This window comes from Mytilus edulis, chromosome 13 (genome assembly GCF_963676685.1).
Source record: "Mytilus edulis chromosome 13, xbMytEdul2.2, whole genome shotgun sequence".
Lineage (NCBI taxonomy): Eukaryota > Metazoa > Mollusca > Bivalvia > Mytilida > Mytilidae > Mytilus > Mytilus edulis.
Genome location: NC_092356.1, coordinates 69,187,083 through 69,213,648, shown reverse-complemented (window position 1 = coordinate 69,213,648; position 26,566 = coordinate 69,187,083). Strand labels below are relative to the sequence as shown.

General features: G+C 32.4%; 1 protein-coding gene across 1 annotated transcript; it reads left to right on the top strand.

Moving 5' to 3' along the window:
* Positions 1 to 812: 812 nt before the first annotated feature.
* Positions 813 to 25,868, top strand: LOC139500513 (uncharacterized). The gene is made up of 7 exons (XM_071289258.1): positions 813 to 1,461; positions 7,798 to 8,072; positions 8,544 to 8,976; positions 9,742 to 9,909; positions 10,592 to 10,690; positions 12,168 to 12,259; positions 25,782 to 25,868. The coding sequence occupies exons 1-7, from the start codon at positions 813 to 815 to the stop codon at positions 25,866 to 25,868; spliced, it is 1,803 nt and encodes a 600-aa protein (XP_071145359.1).
* The last annotated feature ends 698 nt before the right edge of the window (positions 25,869 to 26,566 follow it).

Genomic DNA, 26,566 nt, shown 5'->3' with positions numbered 1-26,566 from the left:
GTCACAAAGTGGGAATGCTATGCTATGCTATGCTAAACTAGATTAATTTTACCGGTTTTACGTAAGAATATGCCTGTATCGTTTATTGTGTTAAAGCTTTTGTGTTTCCATTTTTGATTAAGGAACTTGCCGGTTCCAATCTTGAGATTTTATAGTTTTACCTTTTCATGAGAAGAGAATACCTAGGGCTTTGCCACTTGCAGGTTTTCCTGTATACATGTAACTCGACGTAACCAATTCACATGTTGAACGGCAAACTTTGTTAAAACGATCTATTCAATTTTTAAAAATGAAAAAGAGTTTTGTAAAGTTGTTTTGCGTAAGATGTGCTCTCATCAAAGATATAATGTAACCAAAAAATAATAAAAATAAAAAAAAATCTCGATGATAATGAGCTTTCAAACGCTATAAACTTTATCTAAATCCATTGGAAACACAATACTTCTTAACAAAAAATGCAATGCTTAAGAGGAATCGAGATAATTAACCATATTCCTACACCAGATACCTTTCAGCCAATCAGGACTGTCATGAAATACTTTATAATCAATACAGTCCTTTAATCTTTTCTACATCAACTTAACTTTGCAGCACAAGATTGATGAAATATAAGTTAGACAATATTTATTTTGTGATATTGTTCGCGCAGATTGAAAAAAACAGTAGAAAAAAATATTCCTGAAAGATCTTAATTTTCATCAATATTTTTACATATCGACAGTAGCGTTTTCATTACATTACAGATCGCAACCTTTACACAGCATAATTCGAAGAATATTTTACGAACTTAGTATTTGTATTGCGAAATAAATATGGATCAACCAGATTTATTTGTTCCATTTAAGAGCTGTTGCACTTGCAACTCAAATCTTTCGACTACACGTGGACAAAATATCATACTCGTTAAAATATTAGTATTGACTATCATACCTATTATTGTTCTAGTAATTCAAGGAGGTATAACTATTGCTTATGATAATAATCATGTTGTGACACAAAACAAAGTGGAAGCAGATATAAAATTTAGTGTAGAAATTGGACTTCTCGTCCACAATTTACAAATTGAAAGGGGAATCACAACCATGTATGTTTCTTCAGGAAGGATGGATATTCTACCAGTTCTAAAAAACAAACGGACAATAACAGACATGTCATTAAACGCTCTAGAAGAATGGATATCGTTGTCTATCCCTGGACACTTCCGTTCCAGAAGTACATATTTTCAACGACTACAGGAACATAGAAATACTTTTGATAGCCTTAACAAAAGTTCGAGTGAAGTAATAAGATTTTACTCTTATGATAATGACATCATATTAGATTGGTTAGGTTCTGTTATAACAGACGCAAAATATATAACTGGAACAAGCTGGCAACCATTAGTAGCGTACCATATGATTGTGTTAAGTAAAGAACAAGCTGGGTTGGAACGAGCATTGGGTGGAGTATATTATGCGAAAGGTAATGATATCACATGTTTACATCTTATCTAAAAAAGTTAAATATTTTCAAGCATCATTGAATGAAATTTAAGTCGATTAAATAAATGTGGCATGACACATGAGTTAGTTGGTATCATAATGCAGAACTTAATTGTTTATAAAGCCCGCATCGGCCAAAGTGCCTGTTCTATGATTAAACAATTATTCAGAATTTAATATGATATCTTTGTTATACTTTGTTCCCACTAACGTTATCACTTTTATAGTACAGTTGCAGTATAGTCTTCTTTTGATTTGACAACATACTTTTGCTTGTATGAGTAATTTTAACTATTTTTTTTTATTTTGAGAGCTTAATAATTTGAACTCTTTTTTTTGTATCTTTGTGCTTGGGTTGTTGTCTCTTTTAAGCATTTCCCGTTTTCAATCTCAGTTTAATTGTGATAACTGCACCCTCAATTTGTAAAAAAAAAAAAGTAGCGTTAGTAGCTAAATATTACTGTAGAATTTGATGAGAAAATTTTCAGAATGACATCCGTTTGTCATAAACTGAAGTTATTTAACATCACATATCTATCAGATACACATCAGATTTCATGGAAATGATAAAAAAAACATTACATTATATCATATTCATTACAAATCAATAAAACTACTTTAGTTTCAAAGCTAGCGAAAGGTAGATGAGCTGAGGATATATTTATGGTGTAATTGCAATATTCCAAATGTTTTCATTTATACAAACATTTCTTAATCGACCGCTAACTTTTAAGATGCACATATTTCTTGAAAGTTAAAACATTCTCGAAATTATAACATTACAATTTGTAGATACCTTTATTTTGGAAAAAAAAAACTAAGGTCGTGCTTTCCCTAGAGCAATGTTACCAAAACAATGGATACACCACCAATAACTGTGAACACTTAGTTAGCCATTACTGGTTGAGTGAACTGTTTCTTAATAAATGAGTTCATATGAAATACATTACATCAAAGTATATGTCAATTAAACTTTCATAACAACTGAATTAGAATCAAATTCCTTTTTTTTTTAGATGATAAAAATTGAAATCAAGTTTAATTAATTGAGTAGTCATTAGAACGCATGTTGTATGAAATATTGCATTAAATATGCACATACAGTTTTAAGCTAATTTAAATGACTTTGTGTAAAATAACTGATTTACATGATCATTTACCAGTACTAATCAACCAAATACTTTACAGTGCATCTAATTAATGTATTCTGCTTTAACCTTTTTAAAAAGTACAGGTATATAATGTTTGTCAATTACACAGGTTAATCTCTGAAAATTGAAATGTCTAGATCAATGCATTTCAACCAGAAGAGTGAGTGATCCAGCATTAAAATGTATATAATGCAGACACCTATTAATGTAAATGTCAAATCAATAACTTTTTATGCAGTATTGAGATCATATAGCTGCGTTCAAGATAAAACCTTAACCTTATTTATAACAATTACCATTGTAGAAATGACATGTCCTAAACTCATCTTTTTGATTAACTAAAAAGCGTTTGATCTTGTTAAATAACCATTCTTAAGCATGATCAAACGATTATTAATCATCTACGAGTCTTAGAAATGGTGATTTGTATATGCTATACACCATACAGATGGTCTCGCTATTTACGCTCCTTAGCTGTAAAGCTCTCGTACAAACCACGAAGTGTCAGTATTTTCTGATGCTGTGCATAATAAAATGGTTTGAAACAGGGATGGGGTAATTGAAAATGTAATGGTAATTAGGTGTAATGCATTACAATTTTCCATGTAATTGAATGTAATGTGTAATTGAGCATTTTGTAATTACATGAATGGTAATTTAATTAATAACATTGAAAAAAGCATGTAATGTTCAATTACTTTTGAATTACATTTCAATTACATGTACTTGTTTGGTGTTAAAGATAAGGATTTGTGTTTAATAATATAAATTGTAAAACTATATTTATTTTTTTCAAATATTGATATCACATACGTCTTTAATATATGAAGTCTGTAATTTATTCTGAAGTTTTTATATTATTTATTTGACCTACAGATTTTTTTGAAATAGTCTTAAAAAATGTGAGGATCATGTGATAGTGTTACTCAGTTTTTAAGAAAGAGCTATTAACTAAACAGATTAATAAATAATTAATTATATATAATCACCTTGTTAAACAAAAACAAAAAACTGTGTGATTGTGAAAAATCATTCTTATACAGTTCATTTAGAATTAACATTCAATGCACTCAATTATTTGGTCAAATTTGTATACACAAAAGGATTATAGAAATAAAAATTAACAGCTATAAAAACAAACAGCAATTAATCCGATTAAAATGTGCAGTGGCAATACCACTATTACATGTATTTTATTTAATTAGCAAACTATTGCTTATATTTAGACATTATATACATAATGAACTAACAGAAAAATTCAATATTGTGACAGGCACACTTTTTAATATTTTTAAAGTGAAAAATGTTTTTTGTTTGTATTTATTTATAATTTCTTTATTATGTTTAATTAAAATGACTTCATTTCTGAGATGTTAAAATACCCCTTGATGTATTGGCAAGTCAATAGGAACAAATTCCTTCTCCTATCAATATGATGATCTTCTGATCATGGAACTTCAATGGTCTGATTAAGCAATATCTGCCAGATTAGCTCCTTTCGAAAGACGATTTTTAGAATTGCTGTCAAAGTTTTAAGACCGGAGAGATTTAGATTAAATAGCAAAACATTAAATAACTAATGAATATCAAATGCAATGCTTAAACCTATGCTTACATGAAGATTTTACACATGTATTATATATACATGTCGTATATTGAGAAAAAGAATCATGATGAAATGTAATTGTAATTTAATTAATTACATTTCAAAAACTGTGTAACGTGTAATAAGTGTAATTGATCATTTTTGCAATGTAATGTGTAGTTTAAATAATTCCAATGTAACTGACCCCAAGTCTAGTTTGAAAGGATTAAACCTTACCTATCTCAAGTTCGGAGTTCAGTGGTTGTTGCTTTATTTGATTGATATGTCATACAAGAGATCATAACATTAGTATGAGAGAAAGATTTTGTACGATTAACAATGGAAAAAATATACATCAAAGACGAAAACAACGAACATATAGATCATAGCAAATATACACAGCTACTTTTGCATAGGTACTATTTCTGTACTAAAAATCTGTAGTACTGGAAATTTACTTTTAATATTCAGTACTATTTTGTTAGAAGTCGTTCTGTTGAAGTCTAGAGGTTAAAGATTTATATCAACAATTATACTGTTGATCAAGCAATAAAGTATAGTGAATAACTACAAGGAATGTATTTATTTTATTATTTCTATAACCATATTAATATCAGTGAAGTTGGTTGCTTTAAAAATTGATAAACTGCAACACTTTATCTCCTTTTATCGATAGTTTTTAGTTGATGAATGTATCACAAACGATAAGACTTAGGAACAATTTCGCAGCTTATTTGACATATAAGTCCATGACAAAATGAACCGTAGCAGAATCATATGGGAAATTATTTCTTTTCATGTTTAAACAATCTTATATTGTCATAACATAACTGTTGATTAAATCTGACAAAGCAGCCATAGATCGCAAAGTTAACTCTATTGTTAAAGAGAAAAATGACGGTATTGATCTTGTTCTTTGAATATAAATAACCAAAAACCCCTAAATGGATAAGTCAACATCAAAGATCATTTCACTTTACTTGACAAAATAGTATCAATCTTTGTAAAAGTTCAAGGTTAAATACATCTGCAACATTCTTTGTAAATAAATTTATTTGACCGAATAAAACTGACTTTCTTTTCGTAATATCACCACCCAAATACACACTTCATAGATACCAGGATTAAATCTTGTATTTACACCAAACGCGCGTTTTGTCTTCAAAATTCTCATAAGTTATGTTCGATTCTAAAAAGTTAAAATGACGAATTTGAAGAGCATTGATGACCAAAATTTCTTAAACGTTTTCTTAATACAGCTAAGGTAATCTATTCATGAAGTAGAAAATACTTCTGTACTGACTACTGGGCTGCAACATATTAAGTCACTTGTGCCAAGTCAGGAATATTAAAATGTTATCAACATTTTCGTTTCAATTTGTATTGTGCATTTGTTTTTGTTGAACCTCAGTGTTCCTGTACTTATTATTCCTTTTTTTTCTCTTATATTTGGTGTGTTTTGATTTGTAACCCGGATAAAAATTTTCTAAGTCACTTTATAACTATTGAACACCTGTTTACAAATTTTGCCTTTATCTACGAACCTAGTAGTTGAAATAGTAATAGTAGTATTAGTATTAGTAGTAGTAGTAGTAGTAGTAGTAGTAGTAGTAGTAGTAGTAGTAGTAGTAGTAGTAGTAGTAGTAGTAGTAGTAGTAGTAGTACTAGTGGTACTGTATGTTCACAAGTATTTTTATATTTAAAAAAAATGTAACTTTGATAGTTAAAGTTCTTATATTCCTTGTATAGCTGAAATAAATCAGGCGGCTGACCATCTCCATTTATTCGCTTTACATTGTGCCTTGTCATGTCCTTTCACAGCTTGCTACCCTTACTGTGTTCATTTCATTGTAAATGGGTGCACGGCGACTGAAAGTGACTAAGTTCTACGTTATATGCTCTCTGTAAAAGAGGGACGAATGATACCAGAGGGACAGTCAAACTCATAAATCGAAAATAAACTGACAACGCCTGACTAAACATAACAAGGACAAACAGACAAATAATCAATACCAAAAACCAAAAACCTTATTTCAAATAAAATTTAACAGATGCCAAATAATATATAAAAAAAGATGCAGCCAATTAGAACATGTGTCTACAGTTCCTGTGGCAGCCTAGTAAACAAATATGGTTGTTGATATTTTAACCGACCTTCTAAAAGCTATTTGTACTCTTGAAATGTAAATAGTGTACTCTTGAAATGTAAATAGTGTACTCTTGAAATGTAAATAGTGTTCTCTTGAAATGTAAGGCACGCCTTCCTAGCCTTAATTGAAAAAAATAATCAGATTTCAACGATACATTATCTCTGGTAAAAATCAGACATAAACATAAGCCAATGTCAAATAAAAGCTCATTACATTCATAATCAGGTCATGTTAGTATATCAATCAAAATGGTTTATTTCTTGGTATAGCAAATACTGATAGTAAAGTCGTATAGAATAACAGTTGAAGTGTTTTGATAGATGTGTCAAAAAACAAATAAAGACAGTATAAAGTATATGTGAATTGTCCTCATCAGATGGATAAAAATCATTGCACCGACCTCTATCACAAAACTACCCGTGATCCTCAAACCCCTACCCTCAAAATAAATAAAACCTGCACAGTCCCCATGGTTAGCTAAGACCGATTGATAGTTGTTGTTTTACTTCCTTGTCGTGATCTTGATAATATTCTATAACGAAAGCAGGCGTCTCATTCCGACATGGAATGAAAACATCCAATCTTCGCCAATCAATGTCGGAGTCAAAGCCCGAACTCCTAACATCAGAGTTGGCATAGATGGACGAAAGATACCAGAGGGATATTCAAAATTTTAAAATAAGCATTCACAACACATGTACTTAAGATTTTGCATCCACATTGCGTGTCTAAAGACTGTCAATGGGCATATAACCCGATATTAACTAACATGAATATCTGAACAAAAGGAACGTACGTCCAATTGAATTTGTCAAGGTTTTCTAGTTCAAAAGTATATTCATCATATTGTTTTATCTTATCGTAGCTATAATGACCTTTTAAAGCAAAGTTAACCTAATTAGATGCTGTTGTAAATGATTCATGAATTTGTTTATGTATTCACGTTTTTCAATTTACCTGAACATATGTACGAAATCATCTTTGTACGCTTCTTTGACGTTTGAATCACAGATTGCGATAATGCCATATATTACATTACACTTTAATACGACTTATGATGGATACAAGAGGACAGTGCATCAACCACGAAACACTTGTCATATATAATATATTGACAAATGATTTTTCTGATATTTAACCTTAATTGGTATCTCAGAATTTTCCCTATTTACACATATGTAGTTTTTTATGGAATCTGCATGATACTATGCCATGTGATCACTGAATGATCAAGATGTATGTACAAAGGTATTTGTATGCATTTAGTAAACATACCCGTTTTTAAAAATTACCCTACATTGTCTAATACCATTAGATTGAATAGAATAGAATGTAAATATATATTTAATAAAACCTTTCTGTATATATCTAATTGATACTTCAAGCTACATGTATAGACATCATAACCAATTTTAAAAAAATATTTGCAGGTAGTGTTGCATTACCAGAACTTTTGTGGTATAAAGAAAAAACAACACTTGGTGCAAGCTATTTAAAAAGAAGTATGCAATATTCTACCACAGTACAACAACAAATAAATAGTCGTTATACCTCAAGTGAACTAGAATCAGTTATTAACATCATGAGGTCAGACATATTGACTAATAATTGTACTCATGGATCTGTTGAAACCAGTATCTTATGGTTCAATAACATCACTAGTTATATAGATTTGCTGAAAGAAATACAAGATATCTTATCGCAGGTAGATAATATTATGGAAAGACAGAGTTTGTATGTTTCGTTTAAATGAAAGACATTACTTTTAAAGAAAGAAAAAATCATGAAAGGGGGAACTAGACATGAAAAGTTTAATAATTTATTTACAGGAATGTTTAGAGATTTTAATGATTTTTTATTAAAAAAGAGAAGAAAGATATATATACCTAATGAATATACAAATCGCTAGTCGGAATAAAACCTGACAATTTCATTGAATACACTAAAAAAAAGGATCAAAAGACAGCGGTATACTAAACATAATAAAGAACACAAAAGACTGAGCAAAACAAACCCAAAACGAACATGGAGAAATCTCTGTTTGTCCGGATGGGTGACCATATCCTGCTCCATCTGTGCCCACCATTAAGTTACAAATGTAACAACAAAGCCGATGATCAGACTTAATCGTGGAGTTACATTCGAGGCTTACATACAATGATCTTTTTTATTTCAGGAAATAATAGAAATGCTGGAAGACTACGTAACGTCGTTAAAAACAAATTTGATTATAAATGTGATAAAAATGGTTTGTGCGATATTATTGTTTCCAATAACTGTGATCCTCGTATACAGACTCACAAACAAACTTCAACAATTCGCGAATTCACTTAGGCACAAAACGTATGACCTTGAGAAGGAACGTAGACGTTCAGAACAATTGTTGTATCAGCTGCTTCCCATATCCATAGCCAGGAGAATGATGAAAAAGATGACGATAATTCCGGAGCATTATGATTCAGTGTCAGTATATTTTTCTGATATTGTTGGTTTCACTGACATATGTTCCAAAAGTTCTCCAATGCAGGTTATCTATATGTTGAATCTATTATATATTATGATGGACGCTAAACTTGAGGCTTTCGACGTGTATAAAGTAGAAACTATAGGTATGTATAGAAAAACATGTTAAATGGAATACATGCAATTTATACAACTGCGTAAATTGAGGAATTTATAACTTCAAATAGCCATACACAAAAAAGTCAATGACACCGTTAGTGTCCAATTGCCTTAGCATAATTTTCAGTTGCCATTAAAAATGTTTTCAGATATGAATTTTCAGACATCAAAGGGAAACACTGTATACTTCACATGACTAAAGTAAATTAATTCATACATAATATATTAAATAATTGTTTGTGTATCAACATCTAGTGGAACATATAGTTCGTTCATATACGACATTATCATAGGAACCAAATGAGACCCTATTGCCGGGGTTTCATGACTGAATTTCCATTCAGATGTCAAATTCATGTTTCAAAGGGGCACCCTTTTTGTGTGTGTTGAATATATATACATGCAGTCACGTCAAGTTGAACTAAGACACTTTCTCCGCATAATGGCACATAAACTAAGGTGGTCAATTGCTGGTCTATGTCTTTCAGTTGACTTATTACTATTTAGGAAATTCAATGTGTTATAATTAAACTGATTGCATTAAAACAATATAGTTTATCTGGTTTCATTTTGTTTTGTCTCTGTTGATATTTTCACGATTTTGTCCTTGTACTAAATTAGTTGAAGTCTTTGAAAATGTGCCTAAGGATGATTTAGAGCCGATGTATGACATGAAATATCATGAAGTTCTCTTATTAATTTTTTTCCGGATTAGCTTTAGTCATATGTCTAGTACAGCTGATTTGTTCCAGGCGATGCCTACATGGTTGCCTCGGGCTTACCAGTGGCTGCAAAGAACAGAACAAGACATGCAACAGAAGTGGCATCAATGTCTTTAGAGATCATGAGTACAGTCAGTGAAGCTACAGTTCCTCATTTACCACAGGAAAAATGGAAAGTGAGAATAGGTATCAATTCAGGTAATAATAATCATGATAATTGATGGATTGGTTTTTAACGCCACTATCACCCCTATTATCCTATATCAGGGAGATCCATTAGTGATTGGTGTAGGAAGCAAGAGTGTCCGGAGAAAACCATTTGACTTCGGTAGAATACCTGACAATCCTAGTTTACTAATATTGGTGTCGAGTGCATCTTCCCAGTGCAAGTTTCGAACTCACAAACTCAGTGTTTACTGGCTCATGATACAGTTGGTCAACCACTAAGAAAATCGGCCACCGAGGCTCCCTAATGAACATGATATTAATAACAATAATAATAAAAGCCAATGAAACAAATAAATCTCACAGTTGAGAGTTATAATTTACATTTGATGAAAAATATAAATATATATATATATTGAAGACCAACTAGTGGCCTTCGACTGTTTTATGTTTTTTGGTCGGATTGTGGTCTCTTTGACACATTCCCCATTCCATTCTCAATTTTATTTTCTAAAAGGTCAACAAATGTACAAGTGTCTTATAAACTTTCATTCAAGATGCAGTTGTCATGATTACCGCGGGCTTTGATAGTGTTTACATGATAAAGGAAAATAATGGAGTGTTAAAAAATTGAGAATAGAGTATAATTGCAAACTGATAAATCAATGATAATAACTCATGAATGATGGTCTCATATCGATTTATTGGTCTTTAGGTCCAGTTGTAGCTGGAGTAGTAGGTACTAAGATGCCTCGGTACTGTTTGTTTGGTGACACTGTCAATGTAGCATCGAGAATGGAATCGTCTGGGAAACGTGAGCATAAAGATATTTAATGAAACAGTTTACCATGTTGAAAATATATTATTATTTATCTTAAACACATGTCAATAACATTTAAAAACTAAACGCCCATCACAATATGTATGCGCCTGTCCAAGTTGGGAGCCTGTAATTCAGTAGGGGTCGTGTGTTGCTCAGTAATACATTGTTTTTCGTTAATTTTTTTGTACAAAATTTAGACCGTTAGTTTCTCGTTGGAATTGTTTTACATTGTCATGTTGGGTCCGTTTAAAGCCGACTTTTCGGTATGGACGTTCGTCATTGTTGAAGGCCGTATAATGGCATATAGTTGTAGTTATTCATGTGTGTGCCATTAGGTCTTTTGTGAAGATTTGTTATTGACCATCATACCACATCTTCTTTTTATATGTAATATATAGAAGTAAATTATTTAGTACAACAATGAAATAAATTAGTTTTAAGACACAAAATGTACTAAGTTAAATCACAAAATTACAATTTAGAATAAAGAGATGTTGTAATATTTTCAATGTGACAAATGTACAACTTGTCTAAGGAAAGTGGATTTAAACACCGTAGACTTCCTACAATTGAGCTATGAAGCTCACGTCATTATGAAATGTGAATCAAATCTGTAATAGGCCTCTGATTAGAAAATGTGAAATAATGTGGATAGAAACAAAAACCAACGGCCTGGTGTATAACATGCAGAAAACGAAGACCAGATATTACAAACAATAAACAACAATTATAACTGACTAACAAACTCCTGATATATGAGTCCCACATAAATAATGTGGCGGACTTTAACGTGTATACGAGGGCTCAACCCTCTACAACCTGAATCAATGATGTAACAGAACGATAAATGTTGCATAAAATGTTTCCCTTAAAACAAAAACAAAAACAACAAAAAAATATTTTAACAAAATGTAAACGGTGTGACACCATATCAATACGTCACATCCAGCAAAACATGGTTGTGTCAAATCTCCAGTCTTTTTTATTTGTTTTTTTTTCAATAGAAAATTTGGAAAACTTGAGTTCACATGCTTGTTAAAGCTTGTGTCCAAGGCAAATAAGCGTGACAATTTGATTGGTTAACTTCCAGTGATGGTTATTATCATTTAGGGAATTTTGTGTGCAGTTCTGGATAGGATAAAACATCGTTAATAGGAATTTTCTTTTTTAATTCATATTTAACAAAGACAAATATTGGAAAATGAATGGTGGTATTACTCCTATACTACACGTGTATAAGAAATACCATGGGTTGTGACATAAACGTCTTCAAAAGATGCACGAGGAGCTACAGAGTATCTGCTATTTCATTCGCGATAATTATATATACAGAGTAGCCACCATAACAAAACTAGAAAAAAAACCAAAACCGGAACATTATTACCCGTATATAACTAGTTACTATACTGTCCTGCTATCTACATAAGAATTAAATAATTAATAATATATGATTTTTATAATGTTTCAGCTGGTATGATTCAGATATCGTCTGCTACAAAAGAAGCTTTAGAAGCATATCCAGAGTTTCTCATCAGAGAAAGAGGTGACATGACAATAAAGGTAACTAGTATTATTGTTGTAGATCAGAAAAACAGGCGACATGACGATAACTGTAACTTATCATAACTTGGAAGGTCAGAGAAAGAGGTGACATGACATTAAGGTCACTCATTCCATCGTGGTAGGTCAGAGAAAAAAAACGACATGACAATAAAGGTAACTAATCACATCGTGGTAGGTCAGAGAAAAAGGCGACATGGCAATAAAGGTACCTTATTCCATCGTGGTAGGTCAGAGAAAAAGGCGACATGGCAATACAGGTAAATTATCTCATCATGGTAGGTCAGCAAAAAGGCGACATGGCAATAAAGGTACCTTATCACACCGTGGTAGGTCAGAGAAAAAGGCGACATGGCAATACAGGTAAATTATCACATCGTGGTAGGTATGATAAACAGATGACATGACAATAAAGGTAACTAATCACATCGTGGTAGGTCAGAGAAACAGGTTAAATGATATTAAAGGTAACTTATCACATCATGGTAGATCAGAGAAACAGGTTAAATGATAATAAAGGTAACTTATCACATTGTGGTAGGTCAGAGAAACAGGTTAAATGATAATAAAGGTAACTTATCACATCGTGGTAGGTCAGAGAAAGAGGCGACATGACACTAAGGTAGCTAATCACATCGTGGTAGGTAAGATAAACAGGTTACAGGTTACTAGTCACATCACTGAAGGTCAGAGAAACAGTTGACGATACAATAAATGTAACTAATCACATTGTGGTATGTCAAAGAAACAAGTGACATGCCAATAAAGGTACCTCATATCATTATTATATGCCAAAGAAAGGGGTGAAATGTGTACTCAAATTAAATATGTTCACTCAAACTTTTACATGGATTTATGTTTTGTTATAGATTGCCTTCCTAATAATGTAATCGAAAACAAAATCGTACGAACATGTGGACTGAAGTCCATAACTTATATGACTAATTTATTATCATATTGGTATCCCATGTATGACACACTATTTATAAAAATTAAATTAAGAAAGATTTTTCATCAGTTCATTTGTTTGCGAAATAAGGCACCTCGGTTGCCGAGTTGTCTAAGTAGTTACTACTGTAATCACTAGCCAGTCAAATTGTTATATTATATTTCATTTCTGTGTGTGTTACGTTTTAATATTGTGTGTATGTTGTGTCGTAGTTCTCCTCTTATAATGATGAAGCCATCCCTTCGTAAATTTTACGGACGCCATCACGAGTTGTTGACCGTTATGGAATAACCGTTTCACAAATGATATCAGATATGTTCCTTAAGTCGTAACTACAATCCCTTCCCTTTCATGAACGTGACCTACCGAATTAGACTATTTACCAGATTTGTTATCAAATAAGCAACACGACGGGTGCCACATGTGGAGCAGGATCTGCTTACCGTTCCGGAGCACCTGAGATCATCCCTAGTTTTTGGTGAGGTTCGTGTTGTTTATTCTTTAGTTTTCTATGTTGTGTCATTTGTACTATTGTTTGTCTGTTTGTCTTTTTAATTTCTAGCCATGGCGTTGTCAGTTTATTTTCGATTTATGAGTTTGACTGTCCCTTTGGTATCTTTCGTCCCTCTTTTATATTTGATGCGTTTCCCTCAGGTTTAGTTTTTAACCCGGATTTGTTTTGTTTTTTTCTCAATCGATTTATGAATTTCGAAAAGCGGTATACTACTGTTGCCTTTATTGAGTGATTTCCATGTGACGGATACACAGCAAAAATTGCATACCCGTTTTTCATGCGTAAAACAGGCGATTTACGCATGTTATAAAACGTACGTAAAACGCATATTGAGGACCACGCATGTAAAACGCCCGATTGAAACGTATGAATTACGTATGTTAAACGCACGTAATACGTGCGTGAGCGTAAAACATGCGTTAAATTATTACGTATTACGTCCGTTTTACGAGTAAACGCATGTTAAACGCCCGTTAAGTCATGCGTTTTTCATATGGTTTTTTGGTCCTCAACACCTGTTTTGGCACAACCTTTTTCAACTTTTGATCCTCAGAGATGTACTACTTTGTCCCCCTTTTTTTGACTTTCGAACCTTTATATCTGGGCGTCACTGGTAAGTCTTGTTTGGACGAGGCGCGTTTTTGACGTAATGAATTTTAAACCTGATGCCTTTTGTTATCTATTATTCATGTGTTTCTATGCCTAATACGTTCTGCTATCTATTTGTATTGTAGTCCTGTATTATTGTACTCCAACACCTGTTTTACGTATGTTTTACGTATGTTTTTCTTTCTCCGTATTATTATGTTGTCATTTTAATGTTATATTTAACAATGCCATCAAAGTGCGAGGTTTGGCATGCCACAAAACCAGGTTCAACCCACCATTTTTTTCTTTAAAAATGTCCTGTACCAAGTCAGGAAAATGGCCATTGTTATATCATAGTTCGTTTCTGTGTGTGTAACATTTTTACGTTGTGTTTCCGTTGTGTCGTTTGTTTTCTCCTATTTTTGAGTGTGAATTCACATTACTATAAGACGTGTCACGGTACTTTTCTATCCCAAATTCATGTATTTGGTTTTGATGTTATATTGGTTATTCTCATCGGATGTTGTCTAATGCTTAGTCCGTTGCTGTGTGTGTTACATTTTAATGTTGTGTCGTTGTTCTCCTCTAATATTTAATGCGTTTCCCTCAGTTTTAGTTTGTTACCCCGATTTTGTTTTTTGTCCATAGATTTATGAGTTTTGAACAGCGGTATACTACTGTTGCCTTTATTTACGTATGTTTTTGGGATCCTCAACACCCGTTTTACGTATGTTTTTTATGTCCTCAACACCCGTTTTACGTATTTTGTTTTGTCCTCCAACACCTGTTTTACCTATGTTTTTCTTTCTCCGCAACAACTATTTATACATGTTTTTGTAGTCTTCAAAACCTGTTTTACATGAGGTTTTTTTCCACAGCACCCATACTATGTATGTTCTTGTTTTTTTTGCATCTACAACAGTTTAATGAATTTTTTTTTTGTATGAGGTAACACATCTCTGTTTAACATTTTTTGTTGTGCACAACATCCAAAAAAATTCCAAATACATTATGATTTTTTGGAGTTTTTTTCTGGTTGGTATAAATGGATAAACCATAGATATTTGTCTTTTCTTAAGTAAACACTAACAATTTGATTCTATTACATATCTTCATGTATGTATATAAATCAATGAGTATATCCTTGTAGCATTTAGTTGGAAATCAAAATGACAACATTTAAATATGATGGTGTTGTCTGTCCGTTTCAACCTTTGCCTCCCTTCCAGAACTGTTTTTGGGAAGGCATACATTTACTGTGCGCTATCTTACAATTAGAATTGAAGCACAATATTTTATGACAGCCTATACAAATGATCTACATCCATGAAAAAACCCTCATGAGAAAGATTATTAATTAGCATTTAGAATTGAATATTTGCCTTAAACATGTTAAAGATGTCTTTTGGTCTTTATGCTGGTTTAAGGTGGTATCTAACACTACAGGGAGATAACTCTGTAAAGTCAGTGAAACGTTTTAATTACATTCTGTTTTAAAGGGAATATCTCCTTTTTTATATTTATGTTATACTCAGAATATAATCTACTGAAAAGAATTGGTTATACTCAAGCCAATATGAAGAAGAAAAGGTGCATGTATTAAGGATTAGACATCATCTTTTTCTGTTGGTCAATGGAAATTTTGTTCACTACAATTATGATTTGAATGAATTGATTGTTGGTTGGTTGGTTCTATGATAGAATTTGCAAAAAGACCTCAAAATATGATGGTCATATAAACGCTACAAATTTGGTTAATTCAATTTTATTTATTTAACAACTACATTTTTTTGGGACCCGATATTCACAATCATACAAAATGTGTGTACCATAGTTCTTATTTCATTAGCATTATGTGGTATTTAAATGTACTTGTGGTTGACATATATACACTCCAAGTTTACTCTGCCTTGCTCTTGGTCTCACAAAACTGTTTAACTGTTACTATTATTTAAACTGTTCTCCTGTTTACAATATTATAATTTTTGCACATGAATTCCTTCATTTACTTGCACTTCTCCTTGTAAGATTCCAAGGTCATCCAAAATTTTCTACAGCAGCTGTAATGTAAAAACAAAAGAAAATGTATTTTGATTGGGAAACCATTTTTTTAATGGAATAGCAAACATGGCAAAGTATACTTAAACATAATTTTTATTCAAATACCAGCATGAATATATGTAGATGTTTGTCAGGAATGGAGATATGTCCTTTTTATAAACACAAGTCTGCTTTACTAATCTCAAAAACTAAAAAGTCTGATATACATGTATCAGTGAATCACTATCACACAATACACCAAATATAGCCTATTGTTAATATCATATCTGAGTAACTGACCATTGGTGATTCTTGAAGGCTGTACAGTCTCTTGTGGTGAGTTGTCTCAGTGGCAATCGTACTACATCTAATCTAATTTGTATACAAGCTAGAAAACTGTTCATTGACTTATTGGTATGTATCATAACTAGAGGCTGTGTCGCTCACCGTGGTCTATGTGCATATCATAAATGAAGGACACAGATGGATTCATGACAAAATTGTGTTTTGGTGATGGTTATGTATTTGTAGATCTAACTATACTGAACATTGTTGCTGCTTACAATTATATCTATCTATAATGAACTTAGCTCAGTAGTTAAAAATATTTTGTAAAAATTTACAAAATTTACAAAATTTGTTAAAATTTAAAAAAAATGTCTATAAAGGGCAATAACTCCTTAAGGCCTAAGGGGTCAGTTGACCATTTTATTCATTTGACTTATGTAAAGGCCTTACTCTACTGTACATTATTGCTGTTTACAGCTTATCTCTACCTATAATAATATTCAAGATAACAACCAAAAGCTGCAAAATTTCTTAAAATTACCAATTCAGGGGCAGCAACCCAACAGCTGGTTGTTCTATTCATCTGAACATTTCAGGGCAGGTAGATCTTGACTTGATAAACAATTTTACCCAATGTCAGATATGCTCTAAATGCTTTGAGAGTCAAAATCTACATTTTACCCCTATGTTCTATTTTTAGCCATAGTGGCCATCTTGGTTGGTTGGCTGGGTCACGGGACACATTTTTGAAACTAGATACCCCAATGATGAGTCTGGCCAAGTTTGCTTTAATTTTGCCTAGTAATTTCAGAGGTTAAGATTTTTGTAAAAGTTAACAATGACGGACGCAAAGTGATAAGAAAAGCTCACTGGGCCAAGGGACAGGTGAGCTAAAAATGAGGTTCTGGTCAGATGAACACTGCAGACAAAACCTACACCATGCAATCATTCCTAGCTACACATATGGTTGATATATTGATTATAGTATCTGGGAAACAGACATAACCATGAAAACTAACACTGATCAATGAACCGAGAATGAGGTCAAGGTCAGATGACACAGGTACACCTTACAATATTCCATACAATACATATATTTGATCTAATTGTTTATAGTACAAATGTAGTAGTATCTGAAAAATAGACCATACCTAAAAAAAATTAACATTGTCCTATGAACCATGATAAAGTTTGAGGGTCAGATAAAACCTAACAGACAGACATATTCATCCTACAAACATAATATACACCATATACACAGATGATCTATTGCTTACAGTAATGCACTATTTGAGAAACCAACCAAACCACACATAAAATTAGTATTGACAAATTAAATGAACCATAAATATGAGACATGATAGTAGCCAGCACGAAGACAATAGATAAGGAAAAACTGTATAGTTAATAAAAACTAGAGAACTTGTGTCTCGCTCACCTTGGTATACGTGCTTATCAAACAAAGGACACTCTAGAAAGTTAATGGCTGAAGACAGACCAAGGTCAAATTAATTCTGCCGAACAGACATGCAAATCATCTGACACACCAAATATATTTTAATTTATGGAAGTTCCCTACTCAGTTTCAAAATAACAAGCTTTTCTTAACATTAGTATTATATCGATAGGTGATTAATAAAGGAACCAAAAGAGCAATAAAAATATATAGGCCAATGTGCTTGTTTTCCTGATATCTTTGATTTTTTATAGCTTTATCATTGACAATTTAAGTTCTAAAAAACTATTTAAAAAATAACAAAGATTTTATAAGACTTTCACAGACATGACAGATGGCATATAATTTAACATCTAAAAGATTTATAGAAAGAAAATGGGGGTCAATTGGGGAAATTTTTTAAAGACATTTATAAATGAATAAAACCTGAGAATTCCGATAATCTGACAAAAATAACAAAACATGACAAGCAAACATCCTTAATATATATAGTAAATGATAAATTTTGTAAACATGTTTGGAAATTGTCTTTGAATAGCTCAATGTATCCATATACATTTATATTTACATAAAACGAACTTTTCTTTTCTTTTAACAGTTTGTTAGATCTATACTATAGTATATACAGGATCTGATCATACACCAAAAAACATATTTGACAAGCCTAAAAAAAAAGAATAATTGTTTTTACATTATTATATGAAAAAAAGTTTAGAATTTTTTTACCCTCTCTTAGATAGATGATCATGAAGTTTATGTTTAACTGTTACAGCCTTTAAATAGTATATCGTCGCTGGGCTTCTAAAATGTTGTAAATTACAAAATTTTCAAGAAAAAAATATCTCACAAGCAGGCTTTGAAAATTTTGACAAAATGCATGCTTCCAAAATGTCGTATGTGAACTTGAACATTTTTGTAAATAGCAGTGAAATAAAAACTTTGACATTTCAGGATTATCCAAGAACTTAAATTATTTTCACAGAAATAAAGAAATGTACACTTATTGTTTTCCCAAAGCCATTCTACAATGATTTTCAAGTTTTCATACAACATTTTGGAAGCAAACTTTACAAACAACTGACATTGGCAATTTTGTAATATGTCTTATTTCACACATTTTGATTGGTCTAACTGTATGCTATTTTGTAATACCAAAGATTTCCTCCCGCCCAGACCATTGGTGTCAAAAAGTATTTTTAGCCAAAAAAGTCATATACGACATTTTAGAAGCCCAGCGACGATATAATATATATGTGTGGCTATGGCGCGGAATCAGGGTAAAAATACTTGTTTACGTGATTGTGAATCTGCTATTAAACATGTCGCCTCTTGTTTTTGGTGGTTTACTGTTGTTTAGTCTTTTATAATTAGTTTTCTAATTTTTCTAAGTTTTACCCAAATTGCTGATATCATGCATGATTTTAAGGTAATTTTCGTTCCAGCTATTTGACCTTATGACCTATTTGTTGATCTTGTCTTTTTGAACATAAACATCGGGCCTTTTATAGCTGACTATATGGGCTTTGCTCATTGTTGAGGGCCGTACAGTGACCTATAGTTGTTAATGTCTGTGTCATTTTGGTCTCTTGTGGACAGTTGTCACATTGGCAATCATACCACATCTTCTTTTTTATATTGTTGACCTGCGAACACAAGGCCATGGCAAGTATAGGCTGACCAATTATTTATCTTGTTTTTCCCCCTTCCTCTGATCATGCTGATGCAAGGCAAAATGACATCACCAAGTGGAAATGTCATTTATATGAGAATTTACAATGAACATGTACATCATTCATGAAAAATTGATAGCTACTGCTTATAATTGTTTGCTACAAAACAGTATCTAATACTTACCAATTTATATTATGTTGTTGGAATAGTGATTGGCACTGAAAAATTAAAAAAAAAAATTAAAAAATATTTTCATGCATACATGTTTACATACATAATCTGCAAATATCTTTACAAAATTTACTTGACCATCGGTGGATAGTTGTCTCATCAACGCATCATGTCATGTGTGTGTGACATTGGCATTCATATAATTAATATGTGTTTCTCGTTTCTTGTTTTTTTTTTATATAGATTAGACTTTTGGTTTTCCCGTTTGAATGGTTTTACACTTGTAATTTTAGGGCCCGTTATAGCTTGAGGTTCGGTGTGAGCCAAGGCTCCGTGTTGAAGGCCGTACATTGACCTATAATGGTTTACTTTTTTTAAAATTGTTATTTGGATGGAGAGTTGTCTCATTGGCACTCATACCACATCTTCCTATATCTATATGCATGCTGCATCTCCTTATTTTGAAATTAGGCCAAATAAAATAGTATGTGTGGTTCCAGTTACATCTGAAAAAAAGTTAGGGTAGGTAGGTAGGGATTTTTTTCTTTTTTTTTTTACATTGAGTCTATGGAAGCAACATTCTGACTTTAACAGTGCTTAATGAAAAATGACAATCTTCAGAGTAGGCTATTTTTAAGACAAAAAAGTAGGGAAGTTAGAGTTACTGGAACACCACATATATATTTTTATTTGGCCTTAGCATGGTATTTTTTTAAAAGTTTTATATCAATTTGACAGTTCTAAAAAAGGTTTAAACTTCAAAATGTTATTGCTTTTGGCATTGCAGTTTTGTAGACAAACATGTATACAGATGCAGGATTCATTTTGTGATTATAAGCATTAGTTTTAAACATTTGTATGAGACATGAGAACAGAAACTACAGATTCAGCCATTTTTTCTAATAATGGGGCATATCTCTTTGACACCACGAAATTTCAACCTCAATCTGTGCTTTGTGGTAATAAGCATTGTGTATATGTAGTAGCACTTTCATAATATTTAGTTGAGACAAACTTATGTTGGATTACGAAACAATATAACGAGACTGCCTATGATCAATCGGGTATCCAATATCCATAGTCCAAGTACTTACATAGCATATATAAAAATAAGATGTAGTATGATTGTCAATATGAATAAGAGTTTAAAGACATTCACAACTCTCCACAAGTGACACAGAAATAAACAACTATATGTCAACGACTGTACATGTACAGCCTTCAATAATGAGTAAAACCTAAACTGCCTAGTCAGCTATAACTGGCTCAAAATGACCAGTGTATAACAATTCAAGCCAGAAAACTACAGCCAGATGGTGTATATAAGTCAAAATAATGAACAAAAAACCAATGATATATCATATATAAGGCACAACACTGACCACTGAATTAATTACAGGCTCCTGTTGGTTCTGATGGCTTCGGGTCTAAACTAGTTGAAGGGCCATATGCATCCCTCCCTTACCCTATTGGAAATAAGTTTTAATAACTTTTGTGGGTCATCTTAAGATATAAGGCTACAGTAAAAATCTAATCGTTCTAAATTTCACTTGTTATGTAAGCTTTAGATATTGGAAGATGTGGTATGAGTGCCAATGAGAAAACTCCATCCAATTTACAACTTATAAAAAATAAAGTAAACAGTTATAGGTCAAGGTACATCCTTCAACATGTAGCCTTGGTTCACACCAAACCGCAAGCTATAAAGGGCCCCAAAAATTGCTAGTGTAAAACCATTCAAACAGTGAAACTAATGGTTTAATCTATATAAAAACGAGAAATGAGAAACATGTATGAATTAAAGAACCTTAGTGAGCGGGCCCACATACCCTACGTCCCCACATTGTCATTGAAGAAATTAAATACATGAAATAAGAAAAGAAAATTGTATGAGAGAAAAAAATGATTCATAATTTCCTGTCAATATGCACATCTTCATAGTATGTCCTTATTATATACAAAGTTTCATGAAATTCTGTTGTATGGTTTCAGAGAAGTTACGATGATGAACTGTTGTAGTAGTACGTTTAAGAAAATTAGTTAAAAGGGGCGCAACTCCTTGAAAAAAAAATGAATCGTAATTTCTTGTCGATATGCACATCTACATATTATGTCCTTATTATCTAAAAAAAGGTTTCGTGAAATTCTGTTGTTTGGTTTGAGAGGAGTTTCCATGACAAGAAACAGGAATGACAGGTTAAAAACATTATAACCTCCGCAACTATGTTGCGTTGGGTATAACTACATAAACAGAGGACAACCACTGCAGGGGCAGATGTAGCTGCGGAACCGTAGCTCTTAGGTCCTTAGAACTATTTAAAAAAATCACACACTCATTCGTTTTCAATTGAGACAAAACGAATAATTAAAAGATAAAAATAAAGTTTAGCAATCAGTGTCTATATATGTATAAATTACTGGATGGTCATGAAAGTGAACTGGACTGAAAGGTAAAACAATGTTTCATGTGACCTCGAGTCCTTTTTATTTTTTTACTGATAAAGCAGGGGCGGATCCATGCAACCAATTTTTTTCAGGCCCAGTCATGGATAAAAGGGGTTTGGTTCTTACCATATATGTCCCATTCAAATTCATTGATCATCAAAAAGGTGATTCCACCCCCTTCCCCCAGGATCCACTTGGGCACTATTTAAGTTCTGTACATTTGCCAATTGTCTTCACTCTTTTTCTGAAACTGAGACAATTGCCATACTAAAAGTTTCATTAGAAATATAACAAAAGGAAATACAATGTATCTTAAGTGGTTAATACGTAAATGAGACCAAAGCCCTCCCCCACCCCCATAATAACAGAAATTACTGCAAATATTCTGGGACTATAAGAATTTTAGACCTTTCAGAAGACCAGCCAACGTAAACGATGAATCCTTCCCCCATCCCCGGAAATATATTTACTAACTGTGATTATAAACAGAATAAATCAACATATCATGACCAAGGAAATATCACATCCAAGTGTCCTTCTGATCCCTGCTGGTATTTCTATTCTCATTTTACCGTAAAATGATAATAGATTTAAAAAACCAAAGGCGGATTAGGGCCGAAAAGTGCTTACTGAACAACAAAGATATATTCTCAAATGTATATTATTGAATAAGACCTTTAGCGTAGACTTCAACATTTCATGATAATGTGGTGCTGAACATGTATGTCTAGAGATCATCAGATATTAATATACCTTTTAAGTAAAATAACATTAATCTTGAGAAACAAGGACTGTTGAAAAGGTACATTTTTTTGTTGGTAATAATGTTTAAAATTTGTGTGAAATTTCTCATGTTAATGAGTTTTAATATTAAAAAAAATGCTGCGTAACACAAAAAGAAATAATGAAAACGCACGTAAAACACATGTAAAACTGATGTTTTACGTGCGTTTTTAAAACATACGTGTTACATACGTGATGTATTACGCCCGTTTCAAAACACCCGTTTTGACACCCGTTTTTGGTACAGGCGTTTAACGCATGTTGGCTAAAACATGCATTTTCAATACGTAAAACGTACGTTTTACAGACGTTTTTTGAAACGTACGTAAAACATGCGTTGCACTTTTTGCTGTGTACCTTTGGACTGTCAGACAAAATACATGCTTCAATAAGGGGACAGAAGGGTAAACATTAACTCACAAATTGAAGAATGACAGACAAATTCACTTGTACGACTTTGCCCCCCGCAGAGCTATAGAAAAACAGTACATTAACGGGTGTTACACGGACTCTTTTTAGACGATACACGGACTCTTCTTAGTTGTTACACGGACACTTTTTATGAATAGAATCACTCGTGCATGATCAGTGAGTTCATGGGCACTTTAACTTTCAATTAGATTTGAACTTTTTGGTTCACCGACTTATTTCCTGTCTTTTTATTGAACAAAATATTTACGTTAGCATCAATATCTATTTTCAAACATTTCCAGTTAAATACTATTCATATCAGTACACTATGGGATTAGACATTTAACTTCAAAAGGGGGGGCGGGGGGGGGGGGGGGGGGGCTGGGGGTGTATGGTTTTTTTCCTAAAAAAAAATATTTTGATCACAAGTTTTATCAGAAAAAATTTATTATGGTCAAGCAGATGACAAATAAATGTTTTGCATGATTCCTGATTTTCCGAATACCGTAAATAGTGCTAATTTAAACAAAAACATTTGGGTGATGGCGTTGAAAAGTAAATAGTTAATTAATATACTAAAAAAAAAAAACATACCGCCCCCTTTATGAAGCAAAATATTCGGTCAATAAACGTTTTCTTCAATATATGGATATGAATAGTATTTTGGACAATGCTGAAAGTAAAGAAATGATGATACTGACGTGTATATTTCAATAAAAATAAGGCAGGAAATAAGTAAATAAAAATCAAATCTTATCAAAAGATAAAATCCCTTTCAACTCACCAATGCACGATTGATCCTATAAACAAAAAGTGTTCATGTAATACACGTCCAAATAAGCAGCAAATCTAGAAGAAAATCATTCAACTTATGTCATCAATTTTGGGCGGTAAGCTGCGATTGGATCATATAGTAACACGTGTTTATTCCCGATCAACACTTGCAGATCTAGAGACGAGCATGAATTTAAAAAAAATTTAAAGTATATGCCTGAATATATTTAATATTAAAACAAAATTCATTTTTTCATAAACATTTCATTTACTAATGAGGTAGGAAATTCATTCTTTTGATACATTCATATTGTTATCGAATTTATATCAGTGGCGGATCCAGGTCCAAATCCAGGACAAAACGGGGGGGTCCAAATTTTTGTCCCCATTTAAATGCATTGATCATCCAAAAAAGGCTTGTTCCAACCCCCGGGACCACCCCCCCACACACACACTGAATATTAACTTCATGTATTTGGCAACAAACGTATTTTTTTAAGGGGGGATGGAATGGCACATCCTGCATTTTTCATCAGAAATAAAGATTACAGCCTGTTTATCTTAAAATGAATTAGCCCCCTACCCCAACCCCCACCCCGTCCCCTTTCCCCGCTTTCCGTTTCATCCATAGAGATCAAAAGTAATCCTACTTGCCACTAAAACATTTCTTTAATATATTACTTTTTTACGAAGTTGCCTTTTAAAAGTCTTAAATGTGTACAACATTCATCTTTTACTTGAAATGGCTCTTTTTTTATCAAATAATTAGATTCCTGATTTTTTTTCTTTAAAAAAAAAATGTCGGTTGAAGGGAAATGAAAAATGTTTAAACTATAACTAACATTTACTGCTTTATGGCTATCTAAGTATCTAAAATGTTTAGTCTTGCAAAATGTATTATTACTTTCTTGAAACGTCGTACAAGTCAGATAAAAAACAAAAGTAACAAAGGAAACAGGCCGGTAACAACCAGCCGAATAGTTGTTCTGCACTTGTAGTCAGGTCAAGGTCCTCGGCTATCGCCTCGGACCTTGACCTGACTACTCGTGCAGAAAAACTATCCGGCAACGGTTGTTACCGGCCTGTTTCTTTGTTACCTTTGTATTTTATCTAATACGTAAACAACCCAATAATTTACATTAAAAACTATAGACTAATCATCATGAACTTAAAATCAAAACCAAGGAGTAAACAAAGACTCACCAAACTAAAGGACATTGACACCAACAGTTAATAATTAAGGAACAATTCAAACGTCACTCAGTTCGGTAATGATGGAAGGTAATTATGACTGATGACGTATATCAGATATGATTTCTGACACACTTTTGTTATAATGGCCAAACAGCTCATGATGACGACCGTAAAATTTCTTGAGTGATGAACCAAAATTAGGGGTGATATATTGTATGCAAATGTTTTTAATTTACAGGGAAAGGGTCAGATGAAGACCTACTGGTTGATAGGACACAGTAATGGCTACAGCGATTCCACGCCTCAACTATTCCTGACTGAATAATGTATTCAGGACACAGTTGTTGCATCAACGTTTTCACACTCTATTTCTTCCTCACAGAAAATTTAGGGAAACAGTATTGTGTTCTTTGTTTATTAAATGCCTCATTTCTTACTTAATAAACACTCCAGGACACAAAGTGTCTACACCACAATCATTCCTAATGGCATACAACAGTTCAGAAGACAATAGTTGGTTCCTATTTGTTTTAATGTCTTATTGATTCCTTACGGAATGAACACGTCAGTGCACAACAGTGGTAATTAAGTTTAAACGAAGTTATTCAACACGAATAAAATACTTCACGACAGTGTAGTGGCTACAGATGTTCAAACCAACAGTAATTTCTGAAAAATTAAACATTTGGGACAAAATGTTGGGTATTGAGTTCTTCCTAACGAAATGAAACACTCTAGGACAAAGAAGTTGGATTAGAGTTTTTTTTATGGTTTACATAATTTTCACGGAATACAACATTTAAATACAAAGTTGTGAGTACAGCGTTTATACGTTTAATGTAATACTCACATCATAAACTCCTCATGCCAAAGAAGTTGCTACTAAGTTTCAACACCAAAGTTATTCATACGATAGAAAGAACAACATGACACACTTTTAACGTTTTGCACAAAGATCATTTAACATAGTTCCTATCAACAGTATATTATATTATATTATATTATATTATATTATATTATATT